This window comes from Mus caroli, chromosome 9, assembly GCF_900094665.2.
Source record: "Mus caroli chromosome 9, CAROLI_EIJ_v1.1, whole genome shotgun sequence".
NCBI classification, from domain to species: domain Eukaryota; kingdom Metazoa; phylum Chordata; class Mammalia; order Rodentia; family Muridae; genus Mus; species Mus caroli.
In genome coordinates, this window is record NC_034578.1 from 95,935,528 (window position 1) to 95,962,091 (window position 26,564).

At 47.9% G+C, this 26,564-nt stretch overlaps 1 protein-coding gene across 1 annotated transcript in view; it reads right to left on the bottom strand.

The window, feature by feature from the left end:
• Positions 1-10,959: 10,959 nt before the first annotated feature.
• Il20rb (interleukin 20 receptor subunit beta) overlaps positions 10,960-26,564 on the bottom strand; it is a 28,032-nt gene continuing 12,427 nt past the window's right edge. The window contains exons 3-7 of the mRNA XM_021173127.2: positions 25,284-25,474; positions 20,912-21,036; positions 18,834-18,984; positions 14,611-14,753; positions 10,960-12,381 (exon numbers count right to left, since the gene is read on the bottom strand). Coding sequence (XP_021028786.1) covers positions 12,265-12,381; positions 14,611-14,753; positions 18,834-18,984; positions 20,912-21,036; positions 25,284-25,474 — 727 coding nt within the window. The 3' untranslated portion in view covers positions 10,960-12,264. The remainder of the gene's footprint in view (positions 12,382-14,610; positions 14,754-18,833; positions 18,985-20,911; positions 21,037-25,283; positions 25,475-26,564) is intronic.

Here is a 26,564-nt window from a genome sequence, read left to right on the forward strand (position 1 = left end):
CACACACACACACACACACACACACACACACACACGCACACACGCACGCACACACGTACACACATTGCATCATGTGAGTTTTTCCTGAGGAACCATAGTATAGTCTATTCACCTCAGAAACAGATGGAAAACCAAAATAATGATTCGAGTGAAGTCCAACTTGGTGGACCAGAGAGTTTATCGGGGTTCCTCGCAGGAGTACAGGGAGGAGTCACTTAGAAGGGCAGGTAGAACTCCAAAGCAGCTACATTATGGGAAAGCCCACCGCAGTATGGGCAGCAGCTCACAAAGGCTGCACCACGCTAGCTCTCTGTACAGCTTACAGACAGCCTCAAGGAAGCTCTCTGCTTCTCCTGGCAACTGTTTACTGAAACTTACAACCTTGAGCTGGGACTTTGTGGATCTTATTTTCTGAGCTCCCTCACTCTTGTAAATTTTGCCAGCTTCCTAAGTCTTTTGCTTCTCATTCCCTCCAGGAGGGAATGTTTTAATTAGGAGAAAATAACTACGGACAGACCCAAGCTGGTGGTGCCATCCTAATGTAAGAGGGAAATTTTTAGAAGCAAAGCATTGCAGCCCAGAGTGGAGAGTGGAGGAATTTGGCCAGAACTTTTTTTAAGAAGATGAAAGATGCCTGGAGTCTGTTTGTAAGTTGCGGTGACAACCCCCTCTGCAACCCCTGGAGGGCGCAGCCACATTCACCCGCGTTGGCATGGCGTTGGCGTCCAGGAAGGTGGCGCTGAGCACACACTGAGAGTGTCCGCCCTCCAGCCCTGCCCGGGTCCAGGCTGTACATTCGGTTCCTCCACCGGGTCCGTGCTCTGCAGCAACATTTCTGCAGCCCACGCAGGACTCGCGTCCTCAGCCTGCCCACAGAGCATCGCTTGGCCACCATACTCAATAATAATCTCATACATCAAAGCTAGGAGAGCCAGGCCCTGCCTAGGAGCGACTGCGGTCGGCATGGAATATCATTAGTAGGAGCCTCGTGCTCCTCGCCTTCGTATGCAAACTCCCGGGCTCCCTAGAGTACTTCCTGAGGAAAGTGCTCTGCACCACGGACATTTGTTATTTTACAGGAGAGGACTCAGAAGATCCGCAGGGACCCAACCAAATCAACCGATGGCCCTGAACCGACTACCGCGGCCTCTATTGACACCTAGTGGCAACTTCTGGAATGACAGCTGGCTCTGGTGCACCCTCCAAAGCCGCTTTGGAAAAAGCCAAATATTGCTAATCCAGGTAATTTACAAATATTCAAAAGGAGGAAAGAGGGAAGAAATGCTTTCACTATTTCTTTGAGAATCTATGAACCATAACATCATGGTTAAATATTTTAATTTGGAAAAGGGAAGGAGATATCGAAGGAGAATTGAAGTCCTAACCATCCATGTCAGGAAAAAAAGCTGGGTCACAAAGAAAAGGAAACAGAGGGACAGACTCGAGAGGCAAATGAGACCCAGTGAGACAACACACATGCTCCCATCCCACACATACATGACTGTGTAAAGGTCTTTGCAAGCCAAGCATAGAGACACATCTGTAATCCCAGCCTTGGAAGGCTGAGGCAGGAGAACTGCCATGAGTGTCAAGCAAGCCTGGACTATAAATAAAGACCCCATATCAAATTTAAGAGAGAGAGAGAGAGAGAGAGAGAGAGAGAGAGAGAGAGAGAGAGAATGCAGGCCAGACATGGTGGTACACAGCTGTAACCCCAGCACTTGGAGAAGCTGAGGTGCCAGGAACACCATTTCAAAGTCAACCTGAGCTACAGAAAAAGAAAAAGAGGAAAAGAAATAAAGAAAGATGGGGAGGGAGGAGAGGGGGAGGGGAAGGGAGAGAAGAGAAGAAAGAAAGAGACAGGGGATGTCATTGCAGCAGTATTTGGGATAGCAAATCCTGGCACACTGTATAAATTTATATATACCTAACATAAAGACATACACATTCCACGCAATAAGATTCAAGTCCACAAAAGCGAGCTTTTGCTTTTTCATGACTCAGTCCTCCATCAGCTTGCCTGGTGGGTGTGCACATGCGTGTGTTAGAGTACATGCACTTTTGGGTCGTTCCTCAGGAGTTACCCACCCTTTCATTGAGACAGAGTCCCTGGCTAGCATGGAATTCACCATGCAGACTAGGCTGCCAGGCCTCTACTTGTCTCCACCTCCCCAACATGGGGATTACACGTATGCACATGGGTTCTAGGGATCAAACGCAGACCCTCATGCGTGCTGATAGAGCTGTCTCCCCCGCTCTTTATTCATTCTTAATACAAAGAATGTGGTTACCAGCAAGAAGTGGGAAGAGGTGGGGAGGGGAGGGAGAGAGAGGAGAGCCAAGCTGAGGCTGTCACTCCTCTCAGTTTGGAGGCTGCTGCCGAGGAGACTTGGTGTGTGCTCACATCTTAGTCTCCATAGGATGACTACAGTCATTTCTCAGACAGAGTAGACAAACCCATTTTGGGAAAGGCATGGTTTTCCCTGGGTGATGGGAGGACTTCATGTTTGTGTGACTTTCGCAGAAATCCATTCCTTCCTGTCCCTGCTGCTTCTTTCCAGGCAGTTGATGCAGGGAAGACTCATTCAATAGCCTGAAAAGCCTCAGTGCTCTGGGCCTGATGCCTGGGAGACTAGATACAAACCGCAGGAGCAAGCACTGAGGTCACGTCTGTCCTCCAACGGGCTCAGAAGCCCCTGTGCCAAGGGTGCAGCTCACAAGCTCCCTCTCCTGTGAGCACACTGTCCATCCAGCCTGCTTAGCTGATCAGCCCAAGCCCGAAGCCTACAGAATCTATGGGAAAGGAGTGGGGCTGTCAAGATGGCTCAGTGGTTAAGTCCCTGGTTGTTCCTCCGAAGGACCCAGGTTCAATTAGTGGTGACTCACGAGCATCTGCAACATCACATGGTGACGCACAAGCATCTGTAACTGCCGTTCCGGGGAATCCGAGGCTCTCTTCTGGCCTCCTCAGGCACCATGCACGCACGTGGTACACAGACATATATGCAGGCAAAACACCCGAACATGTAAAATAAAATGAAACTAAAAATTATAAGAGCAAGAAGGTGGTCTGGGCACTACGTCAGAAACTTCATTGTCAGAGGAGCCACGTGTCACCCTGATTGAAGTCAGAACAGCTGGCCTATCTGCAAACGCTTCAGCCAGCTGGGGTCATTGAGTAGTGGCTGCCCTCAGGCCACTTCGTATGTTTCCTCATTCGCCTCTGTCATTCTGTGTATGGGAGATACTGTTAGCTCTATTTTTTCAGATGAACAATTGAAGTCAGGGGAGTTAAGTGACTTTCCCAAGGCCACAACACTTTCAAATAGCTCAACCAGAACTCAGACTCCAGGAGACTAAGCCTAAATTGAACACCTTACTGCCTCTGCTCCACTGTCTCTGCGGTAATGCCTCTCCAGGGTGCTGAGCTGCTCTACCCTAGGGATGACGCACATGCTGTTCTGGATCAGATGATAAGCCTGGGATAGTAGGGGATGGAGCAAGGCCTGCCTGCAGCATGGAAGGAAAGAGACCCCCATCTGCAGAGTCAGAGCAGGAGGATCCCTCAGGGCAGCTTGCTCTGTCTCCTTTGTCCTCTAAGGCAGGAGCTGAGTACAAGAAAGGACGCAGGGATGTGTCCTCAGTCATAGAACGAGGAACTAGCTAGCCAGGTCCTCAACATCTGTCCCAAAACAGGCACAGCCTTTTCTGTGCATAGCCCAGAGCGTTGTTCTTCCTACCTCTTCTCCATATCTTTTGCTTCTTTCTTCCTTTCTCTCTTCCTTTCTTTCTCTCTTCCTTTCTTTCTCTCTTCCTTTCTTTCTTTCTTTCTTTCTTTCTTTCTTTCCTTCCTTCCTTCCTTCCTTCCTTCCTTCCTTCTTTATTTATTTATTTATTTATTTATTTAATTTTATAGTAGGCACCACATTCACCATCTTCAAGTGCTCCGTATGAGGCTGGAGACTGTCCACTTTAGCACTTCCCCGGGTGACTGACTACTGGATCCAGCTAACTTTCTCGCTCAGCTTCTTTCCTTCCTGCGCCTACTTTGGGAGGAGCAAGCCACCACCCTCCACTCACCTCCACTCCAGCCTTCTCAAGCTCTAGGCATGAGACTCTGTTCCCACCACTAGCACGGTCCTAACAATGATTCCCGCCATAGACCAGAACCTTTACTCCTCCTGTCTTGCAAGCCCAGCACCTCAAAACCAATGCAACCCCAAAGAAGTTCATCATCCCTGCCTCCAGCCGCCATCTCCTTCGTTGACTAATACTTCAACCACAGGCAGGATCAAGCACACACACAGTATGTGGAGCTTTTTGAGGAGGGAGGAGGGGGGAGATGTCACTATAGGCAGCTAGACAAGCTCTTTCATTTCTCTTGTGGCCTCTTTCTGGGTTTCTCATCTTTAAGTAAAGATGTTCTGAATGGGGGGAAGGGAACCAGTGAAAATTATCAGTACAGATATTACCCATGTCATATGAGTGTGTGTGTGTGTGTGTGTGTGTGTGTGTGTGTGTGTGTGTGTGCATTTGCAGATTTGCAGGTGGGTTGTGTGCTCATGCAGGTGTGTGTGCACATACACCTAAAGAGGCATCAGGGTGATGTCATGTGACTTCCCTGAGGTGGAAGTCCCTGGATATGTCATGTGATGCAGACTCACGTGGTGTTTTGCTGAGGTAAGACCCATGGAAGGACAGGTAATGTTTGGAGAGAGTACGAATAGGACTCAATGGACAGTGATTAGAATGCTAGCACAGCTAGATTTGTTGGTCTGGCGTCTCTGCTCATCTTCAGTCCATTGAGAGAGGCACAGCAGAGAACTTCTCCTGGGGTCCCAGCTGGTTCTAGTAGCTTCCGTTGACTCATGCAGTTCTGCAGAGGCCTGGCTGTTTCTGCTGGATCGCACAACCACTGTTGATTCCTGTTCGGTATCCTGACACTACTGAAGTGGACTCCTGGTATCCTGGCAAATGAAGATGAGAACTGGCCCAAAGAGCTACTTCTAAACAGGCCCACATCCCCTCGTCCTATTTACCATCTTTTCCCCCCTGCCTTTGGTTGGTGGACTAGAAGGGTGGTTGAAGCATTTAAGAACCCTTATTAAAGTAGGTTTTGAAGACTCTAAGCCTGCACTCCCCACTTTATTTACTGAGGCAGAATCTCCCAGTTGAACCCAAAGCTCACCTATGCAGCTAGTCTAGCTTGATCTGCTGTCCCTGCCTTCTGGGAGATGGAACTGCAGGCTTGTCACCACCATCACGCAGCGTGTACAGGAGTTCTGGAGATCCCTGGTCCACTCCACACACTTGTGTAACAACTGCTCCACCCACTGAGCCATCTCCTCAGGAAAAAAAAAAAAAAATCCAAGTTTGAAAGTTTTCAGAGCACTTCACAGTGTGTGTGTGTGTGTGTGTGTGTGTGTGTGTGTGTGTGTGTACAAGCACACACCATGACTAAAGCTGAACACTTAAATATTCTTGGAACTTATGACACTCACTGTCACCTTTGGGTTTATTTATGAGATTTGTGCTGTTTCTCAGAAAGTATCTTTGCTTTGAATCAATGTTGGGAAAATGAGAGACAGATTCCAAACAATTTTATTTTTCAACAGCCGCTTAGCTGTGAACTTAAGAGCTGTGTGCAGAAACAAATAGAGAAGCCTGGCCTGGAGCCAGGAGCCAGAAGTCAGGGCCCATCAAACTCAGGTTCCACGCATCAGTTTTACAGCCCTGATCAAAGATATCTCAGTGTTCCAAGGATCAAACCAAGGGCCTCACATACACCCACACACCACCACTGGGCTACAGCCCAGCCACATATTTCTGTTGCAAAGTCAGTCCACTTGTGTTCTCCTTGAGTGCTTCCTCTTCTGTTTTGTCTAGAGTCAGGGGGTGTTGGCCTCGTGATGCCAACATGATCAGTAGCTCTTTCCTCCTTCTCTTCAGCAGCTCGGTACAGACAGTGTCTATTTGTGTACCCTCTTAGACTCCTGACTTTCAAGTGTACCGAGCACTCACTGACACGTCATCTCAGCTCTGGCTGCAGGACACTGACTCCTGTTTCCTAAGGATTTCATTCCTTCATGTGAACCTCCATGAGCACCTGGCATTTTTGTTCACTGTGCAGACATTTACTTTGAGCCTTTAGCACAGGGTAGAATCTGCAGGGATTTTAATGGGTTCGGGGGTGTTTGGTGGTTGTTGTTTTCCCAAATGGGAATGAATACAAGAGAACAAAAAGAGGGGGGAGTCACAGCGAGTTGAGATCAACCCTTGAAAAGTGAAAGCTTCACAACCCTACAGTTTCTGATCTTGTGTGTTCTTGTGAGAGATGACAGTTATTTCTTTTTGTTTGTTTGGTTGGTTTTGTTTTATTTTTGTTTTGTTTTGTTTTCCAGACAGAGTTAAAGATGTGGGCCAGGACACCTGGCCTGAGATGACAGTGTTTGTTTGTTTGTTTGTTTTGTTTTGTTTTGTTTGACAGGGTTTCTCTGTATAGCCTTAGCTGTCCTGGAACGCACTCTGTAGACCAGGCTGGCCTCAAACTCAGAAATCCACCTGCCTCTGCCTCCCAGGTGTTGGGATTAAAGGTGTGCGCCACCACTGCCTGGCAAGATGACAGTATTTGTAATCACAGTGGCATTCTGGCTGTGTGCTGTTCCTAGAGAATCCCAAATTGTCCCCTGAAATCAATTACAGAGCCCCAAAGTCCCGACTCAGCATTCTCTAGGAGCTTTATTTATGATCTCAAAGTAAACTTAAAAGTATCCTTGAACTTTGGACAAATTGATCTGCGGGGGAGGGGCCTTGTGCAGCTGCGGCTGCAGGCACGACCTTAGGATGAGCAAGTATGCAAAACTTGCTGAAGGTCCCTAGGCAATCTCGAGGCCTGTAGTGTGTGGTAGGTGAGCAGTTGAGGTAGCAGAGTAAAGGTAAGAGCTACCTCGTGCTATTTCGGGTCCCTGGAGGACTACTTCTGTTCAGGTTCTCTTCTGTGTGGATCAGTTTCCGGCCTCTCCCAGGGCTGCCGACTGCTCGCTAAGGGATGCAAGGAGTGAACGTTGCATCTTCTTTGTGAGCCTCCCACTCTGGCAAGGAATCACCAGGGTCCCAGGAGCCGGAAAAACAAAACCAAACCTACAGTTTGGGTCAACGGGGATGTTGCTCTGACTTCACCAACTATGCACAATGCTTTAGCATGAATGACCCGGGAGGAGGGGGCGGGGAACGACTGGGATCCAGGTGAGTGACTTGCAGAGTAGAACAGAGGCAGAGAAAAGGGATCACTGGGCACATGCTCTGGTGTTAGAGAATACAGAGCGAGAGGACATGGTGGCAGCTAAACTTGCAAGTGACAATGGAGAAACTATGTTCCGGTCTAAGCCTAGGGACTTTCTCCAACTGAGGATTGGTTCCAGGAAAACTAGCCTGGGCTTTTCCCTTTCTCTCATCGGGAAGCCCAGGGAGCTTTCTCTCTAGTGGGAACAAATGGATTTTTTTTTCAGAATTTGCCACAAGGTGGCACCAGACACCCGTAGACGCAATGAAGTCGCTTCCCGCCGGGTGGGCGGTGGAATTGGGCCACCGGATCAGGTCAGGCTGGATTCAAAGGAAAGAGATCCGCATCCCCAGAAAAGTCACACGGGCCAAAGAAGGAAATAGGCCCACGGAAAACAAGACGCCTATTTTAAAGCGATAGGGAGGAGTATCACAGAGGAGAGATATCATCGGCATTGCAACTCCTCAGTAAAACGGAAAGTTTCGCAAGAAACCTTGACTAGACAGTAAAGTGTGGGAAACGGGTGCTTGACGTGACAGGGGACAGTAAAGTGTGGGAAACAATCGATGGAGAGCCCAGAGAGGCAATTACAGGCCTGCAGGTGGACGCAAGTGGTGTCTGGAGACAGGGACTGGTGGAGGAGAAATCGGCCTGTGACTGATCTCTTGGCAATTGCTGGCATTTTCCAATGATAAAACGAGTGTGTCAATAAGCCCAACACAAATGAGTACTGTGAGCGATGACACAGTAAGGAAGCCGCCAAACTGGCCGCTCCATGATTGGGGGAAGATTTTTATTGTGAATGGGGCGGGGGGGGAGGGGGCGACAGAGACAGAGAGACAGAGAGTCAGAGAGAACATCCAGAGGCACCTGGAAGAGTCCAGAGCAGAGGGAGAAATAAGCAGATTGGACATGGCCAGCACTATTGGGAGCAGAGAGAAAGGGGTGTGTGTGTGTGTGTGTGTGTGTGTGTGTGTGTGTGTGTGTGTGCCATAGAATAGTCTAGAGACTAGCCAGAGTAGCAAGGAGTATGGTATAGAATAGCGCACGAGGGAAAGGGGGAAAAGTTTTGGCCATTATGGAGAGCTGGCTGGTTTCTGGGAGGAAGGAAGCCTATGAATGGAGGCAGCCTAGGAGTTAGCATAGTGGGGGAGGAGTGGCAAGGGCCAGGGTGCTAACCTGGGCTTTGGGGTGTAAGTAGGGTCTGAGGAAACCTGGAGGCCAGCATAGACTTTGATCTGCAGCCGTGGGTATGTATCAATGGACAGCCACATGTCCCCTCTGCCAGAGGCAAGGGACACGACTCCTTTTGGCAGAGGGAATCCTATTTCACAAGTTCCTGAGGAATGCTGGCTTTTATCTAACCACCCATAACCCTCCTATAGTCTCCCTTGAGCTGAGCTAAGTCTGTCAGGGTGTTTTGTTTTGTTTTGTTTTGTTTTGTTTTGTTTGACATAGATACTTTCCAAGACCTGACAAGTTAGCAGCAGAAATATACACTGTTGCTCTCTTTCAAATTTTTACTTTTGTATGTGTGTGGAGGGTGTGTGCATATGTGTGTGTGTGTGTGTGTGTGTGTGTGTGTGTGTGTGTGTGTGTGTGTGTGTTGTGCCACTGTGCGGATGCCAGGGAACTCCTTTGTGGTGTTTGCTCCCTCCTGCCCCTTCTGTGGTTTCCAGGCTTGGGTTGAGCCCAGGTCTCCAGGCCTGCTCTGCCAACGCCTTTAGCCATCTGAGCCACCTCACTGGACTTAATTCATCTTGAGAATTAGTGTGTCCCATCATCTTCTTGGTTATCCCTATGGGCTGATGACTTCAGGTAGATTTTATTGATAGATAGCCTTTCTCCTCGGCGTGCTCAACTCTGTCCCACCTCTGGCCAGGAGAGACTCCTTTTAGACTGGCTATGTAAAGTTTTGACTGACCCAATTGTTCAAAACTTGGTTTTCTGATGGAGCAAGGCATAAATGTTCTAGAATTCCCTTGAGCCTTTCCCTTCCAGACCAGACACAGAATTAGCTATTGTTCTATGAAAAACCTTGACTTCTTGGAGGATAAACAACGTTGAGAACCAAAATGATGTCATCGGTGTGCATTGTGGAGGGGTTCAATTCTACCCTGCCACTTCAACAGGAAAAAGCAAAAGAACTTTTTTTTTTTAACACCAAACTATGGGTTTCAAATGGTGTGACTTCCAACTTCAGGTGGCACAAAAGACTTGTGCATTTTATACAGCCGTGACTCCACATTACCCATTGTTTAATTTTGTCTTAGGGTTTCTATTACTGAAAAAAACAAAAAAAAAAAACAAAAAAACACCATGACCAAAACCACCATGACCAAAAGTAACTTGGGAAAGAAAGGGTTTATTTTGCTTATACTTCCAATCCATCACAGAGGGAAGTCAGAGTGGGAACTCCAGCAGGGGAGGAACCCATAGACAGTTGCTGACACAGAGGCCATTGGCCTTGCTCAGCCTGTCTATCTTATGGATTCCAGAAAGACCAGTCCAGGGACTGCATTGTCCATAGTGAGCTGGACCCTCCCCCATCAATCACTACTTAAGAAAATGTCCTGCAGGCTTGCCTACAACCCAGTCTTGCGGACACATTTTCTTAACTGAAGTTCCCTCCTCCCAGGTGACTCTGGTTGGTCTTAAGTTGACTCCTCTCAGATGACTCTAGCCTGTCTTAAGTTGACATTAACCCTGGCCATCAAAGATCTGGTTCTAACAACACACTGTTCCTATGCAAATTTGGACGTCCACAATTGACCCTCCACAGTTTTGACCCCCAACGTCAGGTTCTTTCAGAATAAAGAATATTCATTTGCTTTATCTGATAGCTTAGGAAAATAACTTTTTAAAGAACTATCAATAGAAACAGTACAAACACTGAATAAATTTTGTTTTAGACAGCACACCCCTGAGGATTTGTTGCCAACTTACTGTGACTCAAATCACACATAATCTCTCACACCAGGGGCTACATGGGGACTGAAGTGTGGGTTCCGGTGTTGGCGTTCATTTTCATCTTTAGAGGGCTGTGACCTGCCCCCGGCCAATTTTATTCTCTATCTTTTCACTTTTTCTTAAGGCTTATTATAAACTCTCGGTATACTAATAATTCACTTACTAATAATATCGTATTGTTTAATCATCTCCCTATTGTTCATTGAAATCCAAGCTCCATGAAGCGGGATTTTGTTTTTGGATGATGCTAAGTGTTCTATGAAGGCACAAGTAGAGAATCTAGGTCTGTGGGAAGCAAGGGCCACATCAATTAACATAATCAAGACAATCCTCCACAGACCTGAGCTCAGGCCAACCTGATCTAGGCAGTCCCTCACTCAGAATCTTCCTGCCTGATTCTAGATAGCATCAAGCTGACAGAACTGTTACACCGACAGAGAGAGGAAAGGGGGTTCTAAGAGAGTAAACCAGCTCTGAGGAGGTAGCTATCCCCCCATCAGGAGCAGGCTCTGTTTCTGATGTTTGGGTGGGGTCCAATATCCACATGTTGGGAACCTTAAGAGACAACAGAATAATTGAGAGAGGTCTCTATGTAGCTACAGAGGCCAGCAAAACCAGGTAGCATCCCATGAGAAACTGTAACAGAGGAAGGCTGGGGGTATTTCTTTATTCTGAGCTTAGGTAACAGAGGAATGAGGTCCCTGGGGTGAGGGAGCAGGGAAGAGAGGGGAGAAAAGATGAAGGCCAATGTAAGTATGCAATTTTTAATTCTGTAAACAGCACATTTCCAGACCAGTTGAAATATAGCATTTAACACACGCTTCACAAAAGAGTCAAGGCAGAAATATACAGAACAGGACAAAGGCAGGGAGCCTCAGCCCACACACCTACATATCTCTCCTGGAGTCCCCAAAGTAGAGATGGGGCTGTTGGCATCTGTGCTGAAGACGGAAGGGAAGCACCTGGTTGAAACCGTTACACTGTCTCTACTCTTTGTCTGGCTGATGAAGCCCAGGAAGTTGGGGCAGAGGCAAGCCAGCTCCAGGTTCCAGAGCTGGGAGGTGGTGGTGAGCCTGACTCTGCAGAGAGAGATGAAGCCACCTCCTTTCATCCTCCTCTGACTGAAGCTGTCCTCCACCCCTCCCTCACTGCCTGGAGGTAGTAATGGTTATGCCTCTAGTCAGGAGTTCCTGATGAGTACCTGCGAGCAATTGAGAAACCCTGAGTGAATTGTCCTTAGGAAGAGAGCTGGTGTGATTTACTGTGGACAAGGTCCTAGGATCTGATGACATTTCATGAACCCACAGCAACATCCATGCATGTCCCATCATGGACGGGCTACGGCCTCTCTCGATGTCACCCTCAGCAGAGTGTGCTGACCTATCACTTCAGCCAGGATTTGGCTTGAAGTGAAACGGTCCTCCCATTCTTCCGTCCCTCCCCAGGTTTCCTCGTCCAAACCAACCATGGTCTGAGTTTGGTCTGACAAAAGGAGGCTTATTACTCTTGGTTGTTCGGTTGTTTACTGCAGAAGGGGTTTCGCTGTGTCGTCTAGGCTGTGATTTTCTCTCCCGCTCCTCCGAAGTGCTGAGATTACGCGTCCGGCTGAGTACTCAGATCATTCTTAGCACACACGTGTGCCCCACAGTCCGCATGATCTGAACTCACCGTTGTGCACAGTGCCACCAGTCTCCTCGCCAACCTGCAAGTGCTAGTTTGTATACACACAGAGATGAGGGGAGAAACCATTTAGTCCCCACTACAGGTGACAAAGCGGGGGTCCGAGGTATGAAGCCATTTTCTCCACTGTTATTCAGTGAGCGTATGGTAACTGTGTGTCCGGGGATCACTTCTCCAGACTATTTCTGTCACTCTGCCTCTGACGGTCACTGCTAGACGTGCACACAGTAGGTTCCTGTTACTTCTCTTTGTCTTTTGTCCACAGAAACACAACCCACCCCATCCAGGGTTCTGGGTCCTGCAGACCAGGCTGTTAATCCATCAGGTCCTTCTCAAGTCTGTGAGATCCAGACCCCAAAGAGATGCTCCGAGGACAGCACAGCCACAGCACAGGCGTCCACCTCCTCCTTCCTGCAGCTGATCAGCTTCTGGGACGAACTGGTTATTTTCTAAAAAAATCATTTTCATAAAAATTACTCATTAGACATTGCTTGAGTGGTGGTAGCAACAAAGACTATTGTATAAATCCCTACTATTTAACTTCCTTTTCAAGCACATGTGTGCACTTTCATGAATGTGTGCATATGTGTATATGCATGTGTGCACGTGTATGTGTGTCATATGTGTGTGCATGTATGTGTTCATGTGTGCATGTGTGTGTTTCTGTGTTCTCACATGTGTAGGTGGATACATGTGCTCTTATGTTCAGGCCCTAGATGACATTCTAAGTTTTCCTTGATCCCTCATTCAGCATTTATACAGGTTCTGGGGACCCTAACTCTGATCTTCACATTAGGGGCCTGTCTACAAAAGGCACTTTAAACTTGAACACAGAAGTTTATAAAGGATATACCATATAAGCAACAAACAAAAAGAATTGAATATTATCAAAAATAAAAAGAAACCCATCATAATGCTGAAAGGTTCAGTTAAGAAGATCCAGCAATCAGAAATATGTACACACTTAAATGCATGAAAATTTTCTGAGTGTGGTGGCGCATGCCGTTAATCTCAGCACCTGGGAGGCAGAGGCAGGCGGATTTCTGAGTTCGAGGCCAGCCTGGTCTACAGAGTGAGTTCCAGGACAGCCAGAGCTACATAGTGAGACCCTATCTCGAAAAATAAAAAAAGCAAAAATGCATGGAAAGTTGACCAACAGGAAGAAACAGAGGTAGCCACACTCATAGTTAGATTCTTTACCGTGTTCTCTCAATCAAGTAGCAGACAGAAGTCAGGGCAAACTCAGTGATCTGAATCAATCCATGAGCGACCTCCCAAGAGCCCTGGTGCTCAGCTCTGCTACTGCCAGCTAACACTGTTATGACTACTTGGAAATGTTAGAGACAGGAGAGCTGGCATTATGAGAGAAGGGTGGAGGGGCACCCTGAAGACCTGGATAAAGGGGGAGTTATTTCTCTTTTCAGGTCTTTTGTAGAGACCTAAAAGCAAGCCACACAAGAGCAGCTTCATAGAAACTGCAGGCTGTTAAGGAGCCCCAGCAGTGTGTGGACGACAGCCAGAGCTGGTTCTGATGCACTAGAGCAACTGACTGCTAACTCCCTACAAGTCAGCACTCTGACACCTTTCAGGTGACAGGGATGGGGGGGGGGCAGTGCTTCCTGTTTGTTCTTTGTTTGTTTATGCTGCTTGGTGTGGTTGAGATCTAGGAGGCCTCTGAAGAGCCACAGGTGGAACATGTGTAAGCGGCTGAGGCCCGCCTTTCCTCTTCCCCGTCCAGGGTGCAGGCACACAGGGCCTGCCTACACCTACCCAGAGGCTCAGAGACAGGCTCCATGAGCATCCTGGGCTTGTGGGTCCCTGGAAGGACAGCTCTTTGAGCAGTCACTGTGAAGGTCCAGACTGTCGCCCTGGCCTGCTCCATGCCTGTCCAAGGCAAAGCACAGTCCATGCCACAGGATCTTCAAACAAGAGAATCGTGAGACTCTTTGCATACAGACTGCGTATTGTGAGTCAGCACATGTTACAGGTCACAGCTGCTGTTAGAATTGGGGAAGCTAAGAGTACTCAGAAGGCACCTTGAATGACTAAGATCACATCGCATGACTCTTGAAACCGTAGGCACCCTGGGCTGAACAACACAGCCAGCCACCCTTTTGGTATTGCCAGATCTGGAGGGCAGGGGGAACAGCATAATGGCCTTCCAGAGCCTCAGGATGCTTACTATACCCTGGAAAAGGGAGAACTCACCCAGACCTTCTGATCAGGAGCTATTGCGACCTGAGCGTATCCTCAAAAACCACATGTTGGAAACAAAAGCCCAGCGCAATGGGGCTAGGTTAGGAACTGTAGGAGGTGATGTAAAGGCCTAACTTCATAAATGTAGACTATAAGGCCTTAAGGCTACCAGTGTGAAATTTTGTTCTATCACATTTAGCCATGTTGTAAGAGCAAGAAGACCTTTACCCATAAGCCCCTTCTGTCTTCATTCCACCACCACCATCCCCAGCCTCCAGAAGCCACTGAACTTCTATTCTCTATAGATGACCTAGTCTGTGGTATTTTATTACAGCATCACAGACTAAGACAAGTGAAGTCCCGATGATGCTTGCTCCACTCTCTGCATATCTTCATAAACCATGAAAAACATGTCTATGCCCCACTAAGGCCCTTGATGCATCTGGCCAGCATCATACTGACAGGTACAGGAATGTTCTTACCAAGGTGTCTGGGAGGACAACGGTGGGACAGCAAGAATACCGGAGCAGCTGGCCCATCTTCCAGATGGAGAGTAGTACAACCAGGAGAATCAGCATGAAGCCAACAAATGCAAACAGAGCTAGTGCCAGCGGAAGAGACTCTCCTATGGACAAAGCATAAGAGAAGGCTTGGGAACTGCAGGGAAGGGGAGCCCCAGTCCCGCACCCACCTCTGAGAGTTTCTTAGAACTGCACTCAGGCCAAGCTGGCAGGTGACACACCCTGAGACTTGGTGTGTCCTCCAATGGCTACAGCTACCACCATTCTTCTAGAAGTTCAATTTGAGTGCAGTTTTTCAGAGAACCACAGAGACGATTACCATCTCCGTCTCGGGAAGGGGACGGGGAATGTAAGGCTTTGTCCATGGGAGCATGTGCCTGGCACTACTGCCAGAGGAAGGCAGGCTGCCAGGTCCCAGGCGGGATGAAGAGGAGGTGCTGGAGCAGAACAGCCCAGAACAGGGCTCGGCGGAAGCCAAAAACAAAGTGTTTCACAATTTGCTCTTGGCATTGACTCCAATAATGGAGGAAAATATTAAGTCCCCTAGACAGTCACATAATAACTGACAGATCAAGGGCCTATTATGTATGCTAGGTCAACTTCCACTCCCTCAGGACTCTGCTAAGGTCCAGGCCTCTGCTCCACGTGGTGAGGGCCTCTTTCATGGGAGAGGATGTTATTTATGCTCAAGATGGACTAATGGCCTAGGACAGGATACAAAGGAAGGTCTAACTTCGAAGCCTGTGATGAATTTGCTAACAAATACAGCAAAAAGCACCAGATCTGAGCATCTGGAGATGCAGAAGAGAAGACAAGCTGGTTTCCCACCTCTCTGTTCTATCTAACCTCAAACAACCTGTTTATCACCTCCTGCCTGGGCCTTTCACCCACAATGTTAGGGGTGACTCAGCTCATGAAGCTGTGGCGTGTAGGGTGGGGCTTATGCATTGTTTCACTTTTGGAAAATACTTTGGCAGTAGACATCAAAAACCGTACAATGTTCATACGCTTCCAATGCCCTCCTGTGATGTCCATTCCCAGAAAGTTATTCCAAGGAAGGAAATAAGTATGTACATCAGTCAGTGCACAGGAATGTCCAGACAAGAGCCGCAGCCAGTCTCCTTCCTGCCAGGTTGTGTCCTGCCATTCATGCATCCCTGTGTGCCGTGCCTCTCCTCGCAGACACACACACACACCTCTCACATGCTATTAATTTGCTGTTTGCTTCCATAACTGGAAGGCAGGGACTCCCTTCTCTGTCCCAGTGGACAGGCCAAGATTTGACACGTAGTCAGTGCTCTGCAAATATCAAAATAAAAGGAAGGACTTCATCTTCCAGAGCCAATGGGAATGATTTAAATGCCAAACAAAACAGGCTGATGGAAGATATTACAGAACATTGGCATGGTAGATTAGCAATTCGGCTCTTAAAAGAAGAAACAGGATGGACAGATTACAGTTTGACTGATAATGGAAAATATTTGGAGAGTAAATGGGATCGCTAACAATAAAGATATACTTGCACATATTGGCATACCGTGTGTCTTTAGAAAGGAAGGTAAGCCAGGCATGGTGGCATAAGCCTTTAATCCCAGCATTTGGAGAAAGAAACAGATGTATCTCTTGAGTTCTAGGCCAGCCTGACTTCATAGTGAGTTTCAGGACATCCAGAGCTATATAGTAAGACCCTGAATCAAAGAAGAAAAACAAGAAAGAAGAGAAGGAGAAGGAAGAGGAGGAGGAGGAGGAGGAGGAGGAGAGAGAGAGAGAGAGAGAGAGAGAGAGAGAGAGAGAGAGAGAGAGAGAAAGAGAGAGAAAGTCAAGGAAGAAGAAGAAGGAGAAGAAGAAGGAGAAGGAGAAGAAGGAGGAGGAGAAGAAGGAGGAAGAGGAAGATGAGAAGGAGGAGGAGAGGAAGAAGAAAAGGGAGATGAAGGAGGAAGAGGAGGAGAGGCAGGAGGAGGAGGAGAAGGAGGAGGGAAGAAGGGAAGAAGAATGAAGGATTTGCCTGTAAAAATGTACTTGTGACTTTTCTCAGTGTTGTGATCAAATGCCTAACAAGAAGCAACGAAAGGGAGGGAGAGTTTATTTTGACTCTGGCTCTGAGGATACATTCCATCCTGGCAGGGAAGGTGTGGTCATGGCTGCAGGAACAGGAAGCTGTGTGTTTACATCCCCATAGCTCCGGAAACAGGACAGGAAGTGGGGTTGAGCTCTAAACCTCAAGGTCCACCTCCCGGAGAACCACTTTCTCCAGCTAGGCCCTACCTCCCAGTGGTTTTACAACTTCCCAAATGGTTCTGTGAGCCAGGCACTAAGTGTTCAAACACACGAGTCTATGGGGAGACACTCTATATCCAAATTGTAACAGCAAGTCTCTTGAGTAGCATGAGGAAAGATAGAGAAATGCCTACTCATTATAGTTCTGTGTTGTTTGGATTTTTCATAAGCTTGACAAATAATTTTTTAAGTACCAAGAAATGTTACTCAGAAGGTGTTTATGGAAAATGTTATGAATGTATTTGTGAAAAACAAACCAGATACAACATGTATGTCATAAACCAGATATAACAGGTATGTCATATTGTGTTATAGCATGTCTTCATATGGAGGATCACTGAAGGGTCACAATTCCTTAGAGGAGGGCATTTACAGCAGTGTCAAAGTTAAATGCATGTTTTTTGACCCAGCTACTTTACTTCCAGGAATTTATCATTCAAACATGCATACTTACATACATACATACATACATACATACATGTATACATATATACATATATATGTATAATGTATCAGCAAAAGTGATTGTGCGCAAGGAAATTTTGGTGGGGGGAATCTAACTATATCAATAGCAGATCAGTTAATTTAGCCAACACACACATATACATACACACAAGCATGCATACACACATACACACACACAAGCATACATACACACATATACAAATGGAATAGAATTTGGTAATGAAAAAGGATGATGGAATTTCTTTATTCACTCACAAACATCTATAAGATACATAAAAGCAAGATTCAGAACAGTACATATGCCATCAGTCATGCTTAAAAGATTATATGTGTGTATGCATAATATAATATATATGTACATACTTACATATACATGTCCCCATCTACATGTATATGGATTCAAATGTCTTCAGAAGACTACATAAGAAATTCATACTGAAGGGAAAGGATGCATAAACTGTGTAAATAGAGAAGAGACATAGAGAAGGTAATTTACATGTATACTGTGTGCTATGGGCCATGTGAAGAGACTTATATATTCAAAACAATAATTTTTTAAAGCTTAGAAGAAAAATGTAACTAGTGGTGTTTGCACGGTGGGCTCGCAGAATGTAAGATTTTGTTTCTCTTCAAAGAGTTTTTAATTGCTGTAGGTTTTTTTTAGATGGTGAGCGAGAGAGGTAGACAAAGGGTCTAGGGAGGTGCTCCAGTCAGTAAAAGTGCCCGGCATGCCAGCACTAGGAGCCAAGGTTGGATCTATGACACCCATATAAAAGCCAGAGAAGGCTGTGTACATCTTTAACACAGGTGCTTGGGAGTCACTGGAGCTTGTTGGCCAGACAGCATAGCCAGTCAGTTAGCTCTGGGGTCAGTGAGAGAGGCTGCCTCATAAAATAGAAAAAGAGGAAGAGAACAGATGCCCAATACAGCCTCTGTCCTTCACACCCACATGTGCATGTGTGGACATACATACACATGCATATATATGTGCACACACACATACCTACACACATGTATATACACAACACAAACACAATTTTTAAATTGTTTAAATTCAAGTGAAAAAAAGTTAGTCAAAAAGAGGACTCTATAGACTCTACGATCCCTTCTAGACAAAAGCGGCTGTAATTTTATTATACAGTGTGGTGTCTCCCCCTCTTTCCAAGATCTGGCAAGGTAGTCAGTCTTGTAACAATGTGCCCCCACAAGGAGGTAGCTTTGGGGGCAGCTCCAGCCACCTGCTCAAGAAATCCTATTTAGTCCCCATGGTGGGCTTCTACCCATGGGGGAGTCAGAGTTTACCTTAGAACCCACCAAGCCTGGAAGCAAGCCTGGTAGTAAAGCCAGGGAAAGACTCAGAAGCAGACAGCCGACGGGCATCCAGGCATGCATTGGTAAGGCTGCCAAGTGCAGGGACCCAGGGACGAGCAGGTTATCCTTACCTTGCATCTCCACACACGTAGGCTGGCTGAAGGCACTGTGCCTCCCGATGGCTTTCACCAGCGCCTGCGCCTTCACACAGTACATGGCCCCTGACTCCATGGTTTCTAGGTGCACCGGAATGTCCCCACTCCTCACCACCTTAACATGTTCCTTTTAAAAAGAGATCAAGACGCAGTTAGTACCTAAAGGCAGCAGAGCTGAAGATGGTGGGGAGAGCTGGGCAGGAAAAAGTGCAGCTAGTCCTTTCCAGAACATTCCAGGACAGAGAACACTCCTTCTCAGGCATTCATGAAGGCGTTCATTTGTTCATCCACACACTCATAGCTATTAGGCCTGTACTAATATACTGATATAAAAAATGTAGTAATATAATTCGGCATGCAGCACCGAATGAAACACATAAGCCTCTGCTCTCAGAGACCTTGCATGTGGGAGAGGAATATTACATAAACACATTCCTGTAGTGATTAGAGTTGTGAAGCAAAACCGGGGCAAGGCAGAGAGAGTGGCTAGGAGGCACAAGGGTTAAAGGGAGATAAGAAACAGCCTCTCCAACAGGACAAGGTTGGAGCAGAGTCCATCCACCTGTCTGCCCAACCCTCAACACCCACTCTAACCCCCAGGCCTGTAGAGGAGCCTGTAGAAGCTTGTGTGACCCAGCCCAGATGACTCAGGGCATACACTCTCTCAGCAATGAGCCTCCCAGTTACAAGGGAGGGGGGAGGCTCCACCCCCAAAGACTATGAGGTTGGTGCGTGCTCTCTTCTGCCAAGTGGCATTTCTCCCACCCTGTTCCATCTGCCTGGCTGGCAATGCAACGTGCTACTAGTGTGCCCTGACCCAGGAGGGTAAACATTGGCCAATAACCTGTCCCACCTGCCCACAGCTATCTTCCAAGATCACTATCCCACTCCAATGAGGGTGCAGAGCCCCCAGATATTGCTATGTGACACTGAACAGCCCAGACTGAGAAGGGGTCCCACAGAGCTCTGCTGGCTGTCCAAACCCCAAGCAGCTTAGACCGACCGGTAAGGCACAAGCAATGGGATTCATCCCTGAAGGATTTGGTCTTGGGGAACTGAATACCTCAAGCTGGACAGGAGGACAAAGGGAGAGGACTGGGTGAGGAGGGTCAGTCTGAGCTGCTTTGAGGAGTCAGGGAGGCACAGTCACAGGCATGGATAGGACCTGGGAGTGAAGGGGAGAGGCCACAGTAAGACCTTCAAGAAGAAGAAGCAAGGCTCCCACAGGCCTGAGTCCCTGTGGAGTGAAGATTGTACTTCTGCCTGGCCCTTTGCTGGTTCTGCTCACAGATTTGGTGAGACACCTCTGTTGCCCATGTTGATCCTTCTGAGAAAGCTAGCTTTCCTTGTGCCCACTGAGGTGGGTCACCAGGCTCTGCCATTATATCAGCTTAAACAGGGTTCCATAGGGCATGGCGTCCCCTGGGTCTGCTAGAGTGTTTTACACTGTGTTGCCTCTGCTGCTTGTCTGACCACCCTTCCATGAGGGCTGGCCTCCCACTCACCCCAGACTACAGCGGCCTTCCCATGGGGAAGGGCAGCTCCCTTCCAAGCTTTCTGCACGGCCCATTGGATCATAATTAGATAGTCTTATTCATAAGCTAGCTCCTGGCTCCATGCCCCACTTCCACACTCTGCCAAGACACACACCCTCGAGAGGTTCATGCCCACCTTCTGTGCTTTTGAAATCATCCGGAACACCCTGGGCTGGAACATCCTGCCCTGTTGGCCCTATATGTCTGAGACTAGCTGGTGAGGAAGAAAAAAAAAAAAACCAAATGCATCAAAAAAGCACTAGGGGTTCGGGGGGGGCATTAAAGCAAGGGGAGCAGCCTCCTAAACTTCAATAGACCTGGCCTAAGATGAACAAAGGTAGGTCTTTGAGGAAGGAGTGTAGGGATGGATGGTTGATTCTCTCATCTCTCCTTCCTTAAACTTCACCCTGGTCAAGCCACTTATGCCATGAGCACTGCAAAGCTAGACACACTCCCTCTCCCCCAGAAAGCTGCGCGCCTTCTCTAAGGCGTGACTCAAAGGTCAGCGGGAAGCCTCACCGCGGCACCTGGCTCCCTCCTCCAGTAGACCACAAGGAACTCAAACTGGGGCCCCAGGTCTTCCAGCTCAATAACCAGATGCAGCCCATGTTCAGTGACCTCCATCCTGGGTGGGGTGAGGACAGCTGTTGGCAAGAGAAAGAAAGAATCAAAGTCAGCTCCAGGGAGAACCGATTTCCTTGGGATAAAATGACCATGCCATCAGTGGAGACACAGCAGCCCGATGGGCGGGCGAGGGGGCGGGGTGGTCTGCCGAGGGGTCCTAGTGTGTGGAATAATGTATATACGCACTCTTCTGCATTCCATGGATGCTCATAAGATTCTTTTTACATTTTATTTATATTAAATTTTGTTTTCAAAAAATATATTTGGTGAGTGAGTGAGTGTGTGTGTGTGTGTGTGTGTGTGTGTGTGTGTACTTGCATGTGAAACACAGAGGCCAGTTCTCTTCTTCTACCAGGTGGGTTCTGGGAATTGAGCTCAGGTTGTCCTGCTTAAGTGCCTTTGCTTGCTGAGCTATCTTGGTGGTCCTCAGAACTCGAATAAACATTGTTGCTTTCTTTCCCTTTCAAAGCATGAGCTCTGCCTCCTCTCTCCACCACCCTGTTTCATTGTTCTTCACCTTGACACTAAGTGAGCGGATACTTTTCCCTAATGTAGCACTGAGTGTGTGCACCAGTTCTCACGAATGGAAGGCACACATACACACGCCAGTTAATTTTAAAATGTCTTGGCTACCTCAAAGGCTAGGAACTCCTAAACCTTCACCTACTACCCCATTCCTAATCGAAAACGTGGCCGGTGGCCACCCACTCGAATTTTCACATGGCTGGATGGCTTTCTCTCCTGCAGCTCCTATGTCCCATCCTTCTCCCCCACGTCATGGCAATTCTCTGTCTCCGTGTTCCCAGTTCCTAGCCTGATCAAATCTAAAGGCCCTGCCCCATCTCCCTTTGCCCAGCCATTGGTCGCTGGCAATTTTATTGATCGATCAAAAACCAACTGGGGACCAGGACCTTTAGCATTTGGACAGGCAGATTCCCAATTAACTCAAAACATTAGAACCAATCCCCAACACCTTAATGCTAGCTGAGTACAGCTGGCATTGCCTTTGCCCCTTAGGGATGAACATACCTGATAGGGTCAACCCTGTGCATCCCTAGCGCTCACACAGAGCCCTGACACATATGATACCTAGTGTCTTGCAGACACCAGTAGCTTGGGTGGCTTGGTCCTTCTATTCTTGGCCCAAGGATTCTTACTCTTACATAAAAACTGTCAGCAAGTCAGAAGTTTCTTAGAAATTCTGACAATCACTTCTAGAAATCACAGCCCAAGGACAAACACCATCTTTCACATTTTGCAAGTTCCCTAACAGAGAGGCTGCCAGCCCCTGGGGATACCTTGCCACCAAGGGGCCAAAACAGAAGGGGATACCTTGCCTCCCCTTCTTCGGTATCAATCTAGACACTGCAGGACCAGAAGGGCCTGTGTGATGATTGGTATTGGCTTAGGAAGTAGGAAGGGAGGTGTCATGGGCTAAATCCCACTGCACTGAGGCCAAGGAACATAGAGAAGAAAGGCAGTTCCTCGAGGAAGCACTCAGAGAGCAAAGCGGTTTTCCCTTGCCATCCTCATTGGAGAAAATATCCCTGGGTTTGATGAGCTGCCCCTTGAAGGGACAAGAGGACTTGGGAAGTCAGGCCACCTGTGCAAATGTAGCTAATTCAGACACAGCACCACTGCCCCTGTAATACCTGCAAAGAGAGAATGCCCACTCCACATACGGTCAGAATTTGGGCCATTAAATACCATCATTTTCAGTCTAGAGTTTCCTTCTTTCTTCCTTCCTTCCTTTCTGGTAGCACTTGGGCAGAAACCTCTGGTCTACACACTCAGTATACTTGGCTCAATTGATCTCCCCACAGAAGGTAAATGTTATTCCTGTGGATTTTCAAGTGTCAGAGAAGTCAGGGTGACCCTCTCAAATGGAAAAGGCGAATGGAATGCCCTTAGGAGATTCAGTGCAAGCCAGGTGGTGATGGTGCATCCCAGCACCTGGGAAGCAGAGGCAGGCAGATCTCTGGGAGTTCAAGACCAGTCTGGTCTAGAGAATGAGTTCCAGGACAGCCAAAGCTCCATATAAAAACCCTGTCTTGAAAAATGAGAGAGGGAGAGAGAAAGAGAGAGAGAGAGAGAGAGAGAGAGAGAGAGAGAGAGAGAGAGAGAGAGCTAGTACCGACTCAGCTAGGTTGCTGTCTCCACTACACATGAAGCCCACAGATTCTTGAGATTCTGTTCTCTTCAGCACATGCAAACTCCTATCCCTCAGATGCCCCTGCAGCAAGACCTTTTCCTGTTTATGTTGGCCTCTTGAGCACAGATTTCACTGCCCAGCCCCTCCCAAATAGCTGCCGGCACTCCCTGATCTCCATCTGTCCTGGCTGGCCTTCCTTCCAGCAATAGCTGCCAGACCCCAGAGGAGTTCTTGGCTGGAGTCTCGAGCTCCCAGGTGCCAGAGGAAGCAGGGCTGGGCGCTGCCTGAACTCTGTGGGCAGAGGAAGAGCTGCAGTGTCGTCCAGTGTCCATGAGCCTCCAGGTGCCTACACTGGGCTCCCACCACTTCAGCCAAGTCTTCCCAGTGCCCGGAAAAGATGCTCAGCAGAAAAGTCCACATAAGGCAACAAAGCCTCCCTGGCTCCCACTCTAACAACCCAATGCTCCTCATCTACTCACTGGCTCTCAGCTCCGGCATCCCCAGGGCAACAGTAATAATATTAACAACAATTCATGTGCTTCCCCTCAGCTATTCCGTGAGGCAAAATATTGGACTCACACAGCTATCAAGTTCCAAGCTGGATTTGAACCAACCCTCATAATTCCTCAGGGCCAGTTTGGGATGCCTCAGCATCCAAACCCTCCTGACTTCCACTCAACATCCTCTGTCCTCAGTGGCTTGACTTACTCCATTACTGGAGACTGGGACCTAATGTTTCTGAGCCCTCACTCCAAGCAGATCTTCTGCCACTGGAAGAAAATGGGCCACTGGAGGCCCTACCTTCCCCAGAACCACCTCCTACCATCCCACCCACTTCCACCTCAGACAATGAGCTGCCTCTTTCTGTTTCCACACAGTTCACTGTGTGTGGTGGTTGCAGCCAAGTCACTTTCTCAAGCGCCACCCAAGGGCCTCCTTAAGCTTATCAGAGCTCTCTGCCCCTTCTACCTACCCAGCCACCTACTCAAATCCTTCCTCTGTCTGCATTTTAAACCCCGAGGTTCTGGGAGCCTGCCCTGTGTTCTTTTCTCCTCCCCATATTGCCCCTGGACATTCACATCATCTCCAGGCCTAGAGCTAATGTAACTTTGTGTTGTGTGTTTGCCTTTCATCTCCAAGAACCCCAGGGCCTGATTTCCAGCTGCCAGTCAGACATCCACAGCATGGCATGTCACAGGAACTCAGCTCCAAACAACATATAGAGAGGAGAGGAGAGGGTCTCCTGTCCCTAGAGATCAGTTGCTCCTTTCAGGTTCTCTGCTTTAGATAGCACTCTCACAACCCAGGTAAGAAGCTAGATCATCTCCATCCCTCATTAGCCAATCCCCAGGCTCTGTCCATTTTAAATGCAGCCATGTCTCCTGAATTCCTCCACTCCCTCGAACCTTCTCTGATACTCTAGAGACCAGAAACCGTCTTGGCTTAGCTGAAAGCTATCAGGTCCCCTCTTGTTCTTCCTCTGCTCTTACCCTACTCCAGGTCACTTTCCTCACAGTGGCCATAGTATTTGTTCTGTAAGAAAGACATGGCTCAGATCCTGTCTCCTTCCATTGCTCCCATCTCCTGACTTGAGCAAACTTTACCATAGGGCCAGCTGCTTCATCTGCCACACTACCCAACCAGCCCTCATCGCATCCCAAACACACAGGTCATTTTACACGATAGCCATGGCTTGCCCTTGGCCACTTACCTGGACTCTCCTCTTCCCTTTCAATCACTTTCTAGCTATAGTTGCAATAGAAAAGTTATTTGCCAGTGACCACAGAAAGGAAATGTTTCTAGTAGCTGTTAAATGTACAGATGCTTTTAAACAATGAAGCTGCTCTCAGCAGTATGGGGTTAACGAGGCTTCAGATGGGAAAGATCTACAGAGGCACGATTAGAATAAGAATCCCAGTGCCATGCTGGAATGTCCATACCCGTGGACCCTAACAGGACAGTCAGGACAGACTCCCAACGTGAGGAAGGAGAGAGACAGTATGTGAGAGTGTCAGCAATTTAAAACTATGTCAGTAAGGTTTTGTGTTTATAAGGACACCAGTTATTTGGACGCTGAAGATAGTTCCTAGGGGGGCAGGAGGATTTGTGCCTTACTTGCATTTCGGTTAAAGGGGTGCTCCAGGTTGCTCCAGGCTGAAGTCTGTGAGCCCAGCATGGCCTTGACCCTGAAGTTATATGGCACTGTGGCGGTGATGTCATCGGTGACATCACACTCCAGACTTTTGGTCGATGAGCACTGACTGCTAGGGATCCAGATGTGGCTCATGTACAGGCTCTCGTACTCCCTGGCAAGGAGGAGAAGGCACAGAGTCACAGCACACCCTTTGAGGCAGACCAGAAGATGGTCACAATTGCTGTCATTATGCTTTCGTGCGTCAGTAGAACATGCATTCTCTCCCCAGCCCCAGATCCCCTACTCCCTTCCTACCCCGACCACCATTCTCCTTTACTCCTCAGAAACTATAGCATTAGTCTCTATCTGTCCCTGTCTCTCTACATCCACTGTCACCATTCCCATCTCAGCTGCCACCATGCCTTGCCACACTGTGGTTTCCCATGCTCCACATTCTGCCGAGGAGATTCCATCCTCAAATACTGCACACTCTGCAAACGGTGACGTTTCTCTCCCTGATGACTTTCTGTGAGACACTGGCCTTCTCCCATCCTGCCCTCTAGGGATGCCATTCCTCCTGCCCTACTGACTTGCTGCTCACTCCTTCAAAATGCTGGTGATCTCTTTGTCTATGGCCTCTACTGAGATGTTCACTGCCTCAAAAGTCCTGCCTCTGCTACCTCACAGCTAGGGTATCACCTCCTACAGAGGCCACCACCTAAGACAAAGGAGCCACACACTCAACTCCTTTGCATCAGCCTTTACAGCTTCCTATCAGGACTCCAAAACTCTACATTTGGCTCTGCTGCCCAATAGAACTCTTTGTGATGACTGAAATGTTTTTGCTTCAATGTTGTTGGGGGGTGGGGGGTAGTCACTGGCCACTTGTGGCTATAGAGCATATGAAAAAGGGAGAAGGGGACTCAGCAACATGTTTCAATTTAGTTTAAACCTAAATAGCTACTAGGAGCTAGTGCCTGCAACACTGAGGAGGGCACACCCAGGGTATTTAGTTCTCTCTTTCCTCTAGATGCTAGTTTCCCTGTATCTATAAATTGCATTTTTGTATCCCTGACCCTAGAAGCATGTCTACACATGTAGGGCTCTGTTTGTGCTTGTTGTGTTAATACTGAGATTCCCCAAGAGAAAAACCAGTTTCCCAATTCTGAGCCAAATTTGAAGCAAGCTTTAATTAACCACTGACCAGGATGGACCTTGGCCAAGACAACTCCCTGGAATTCCCCGCTGAGTGGCCGCAAGAC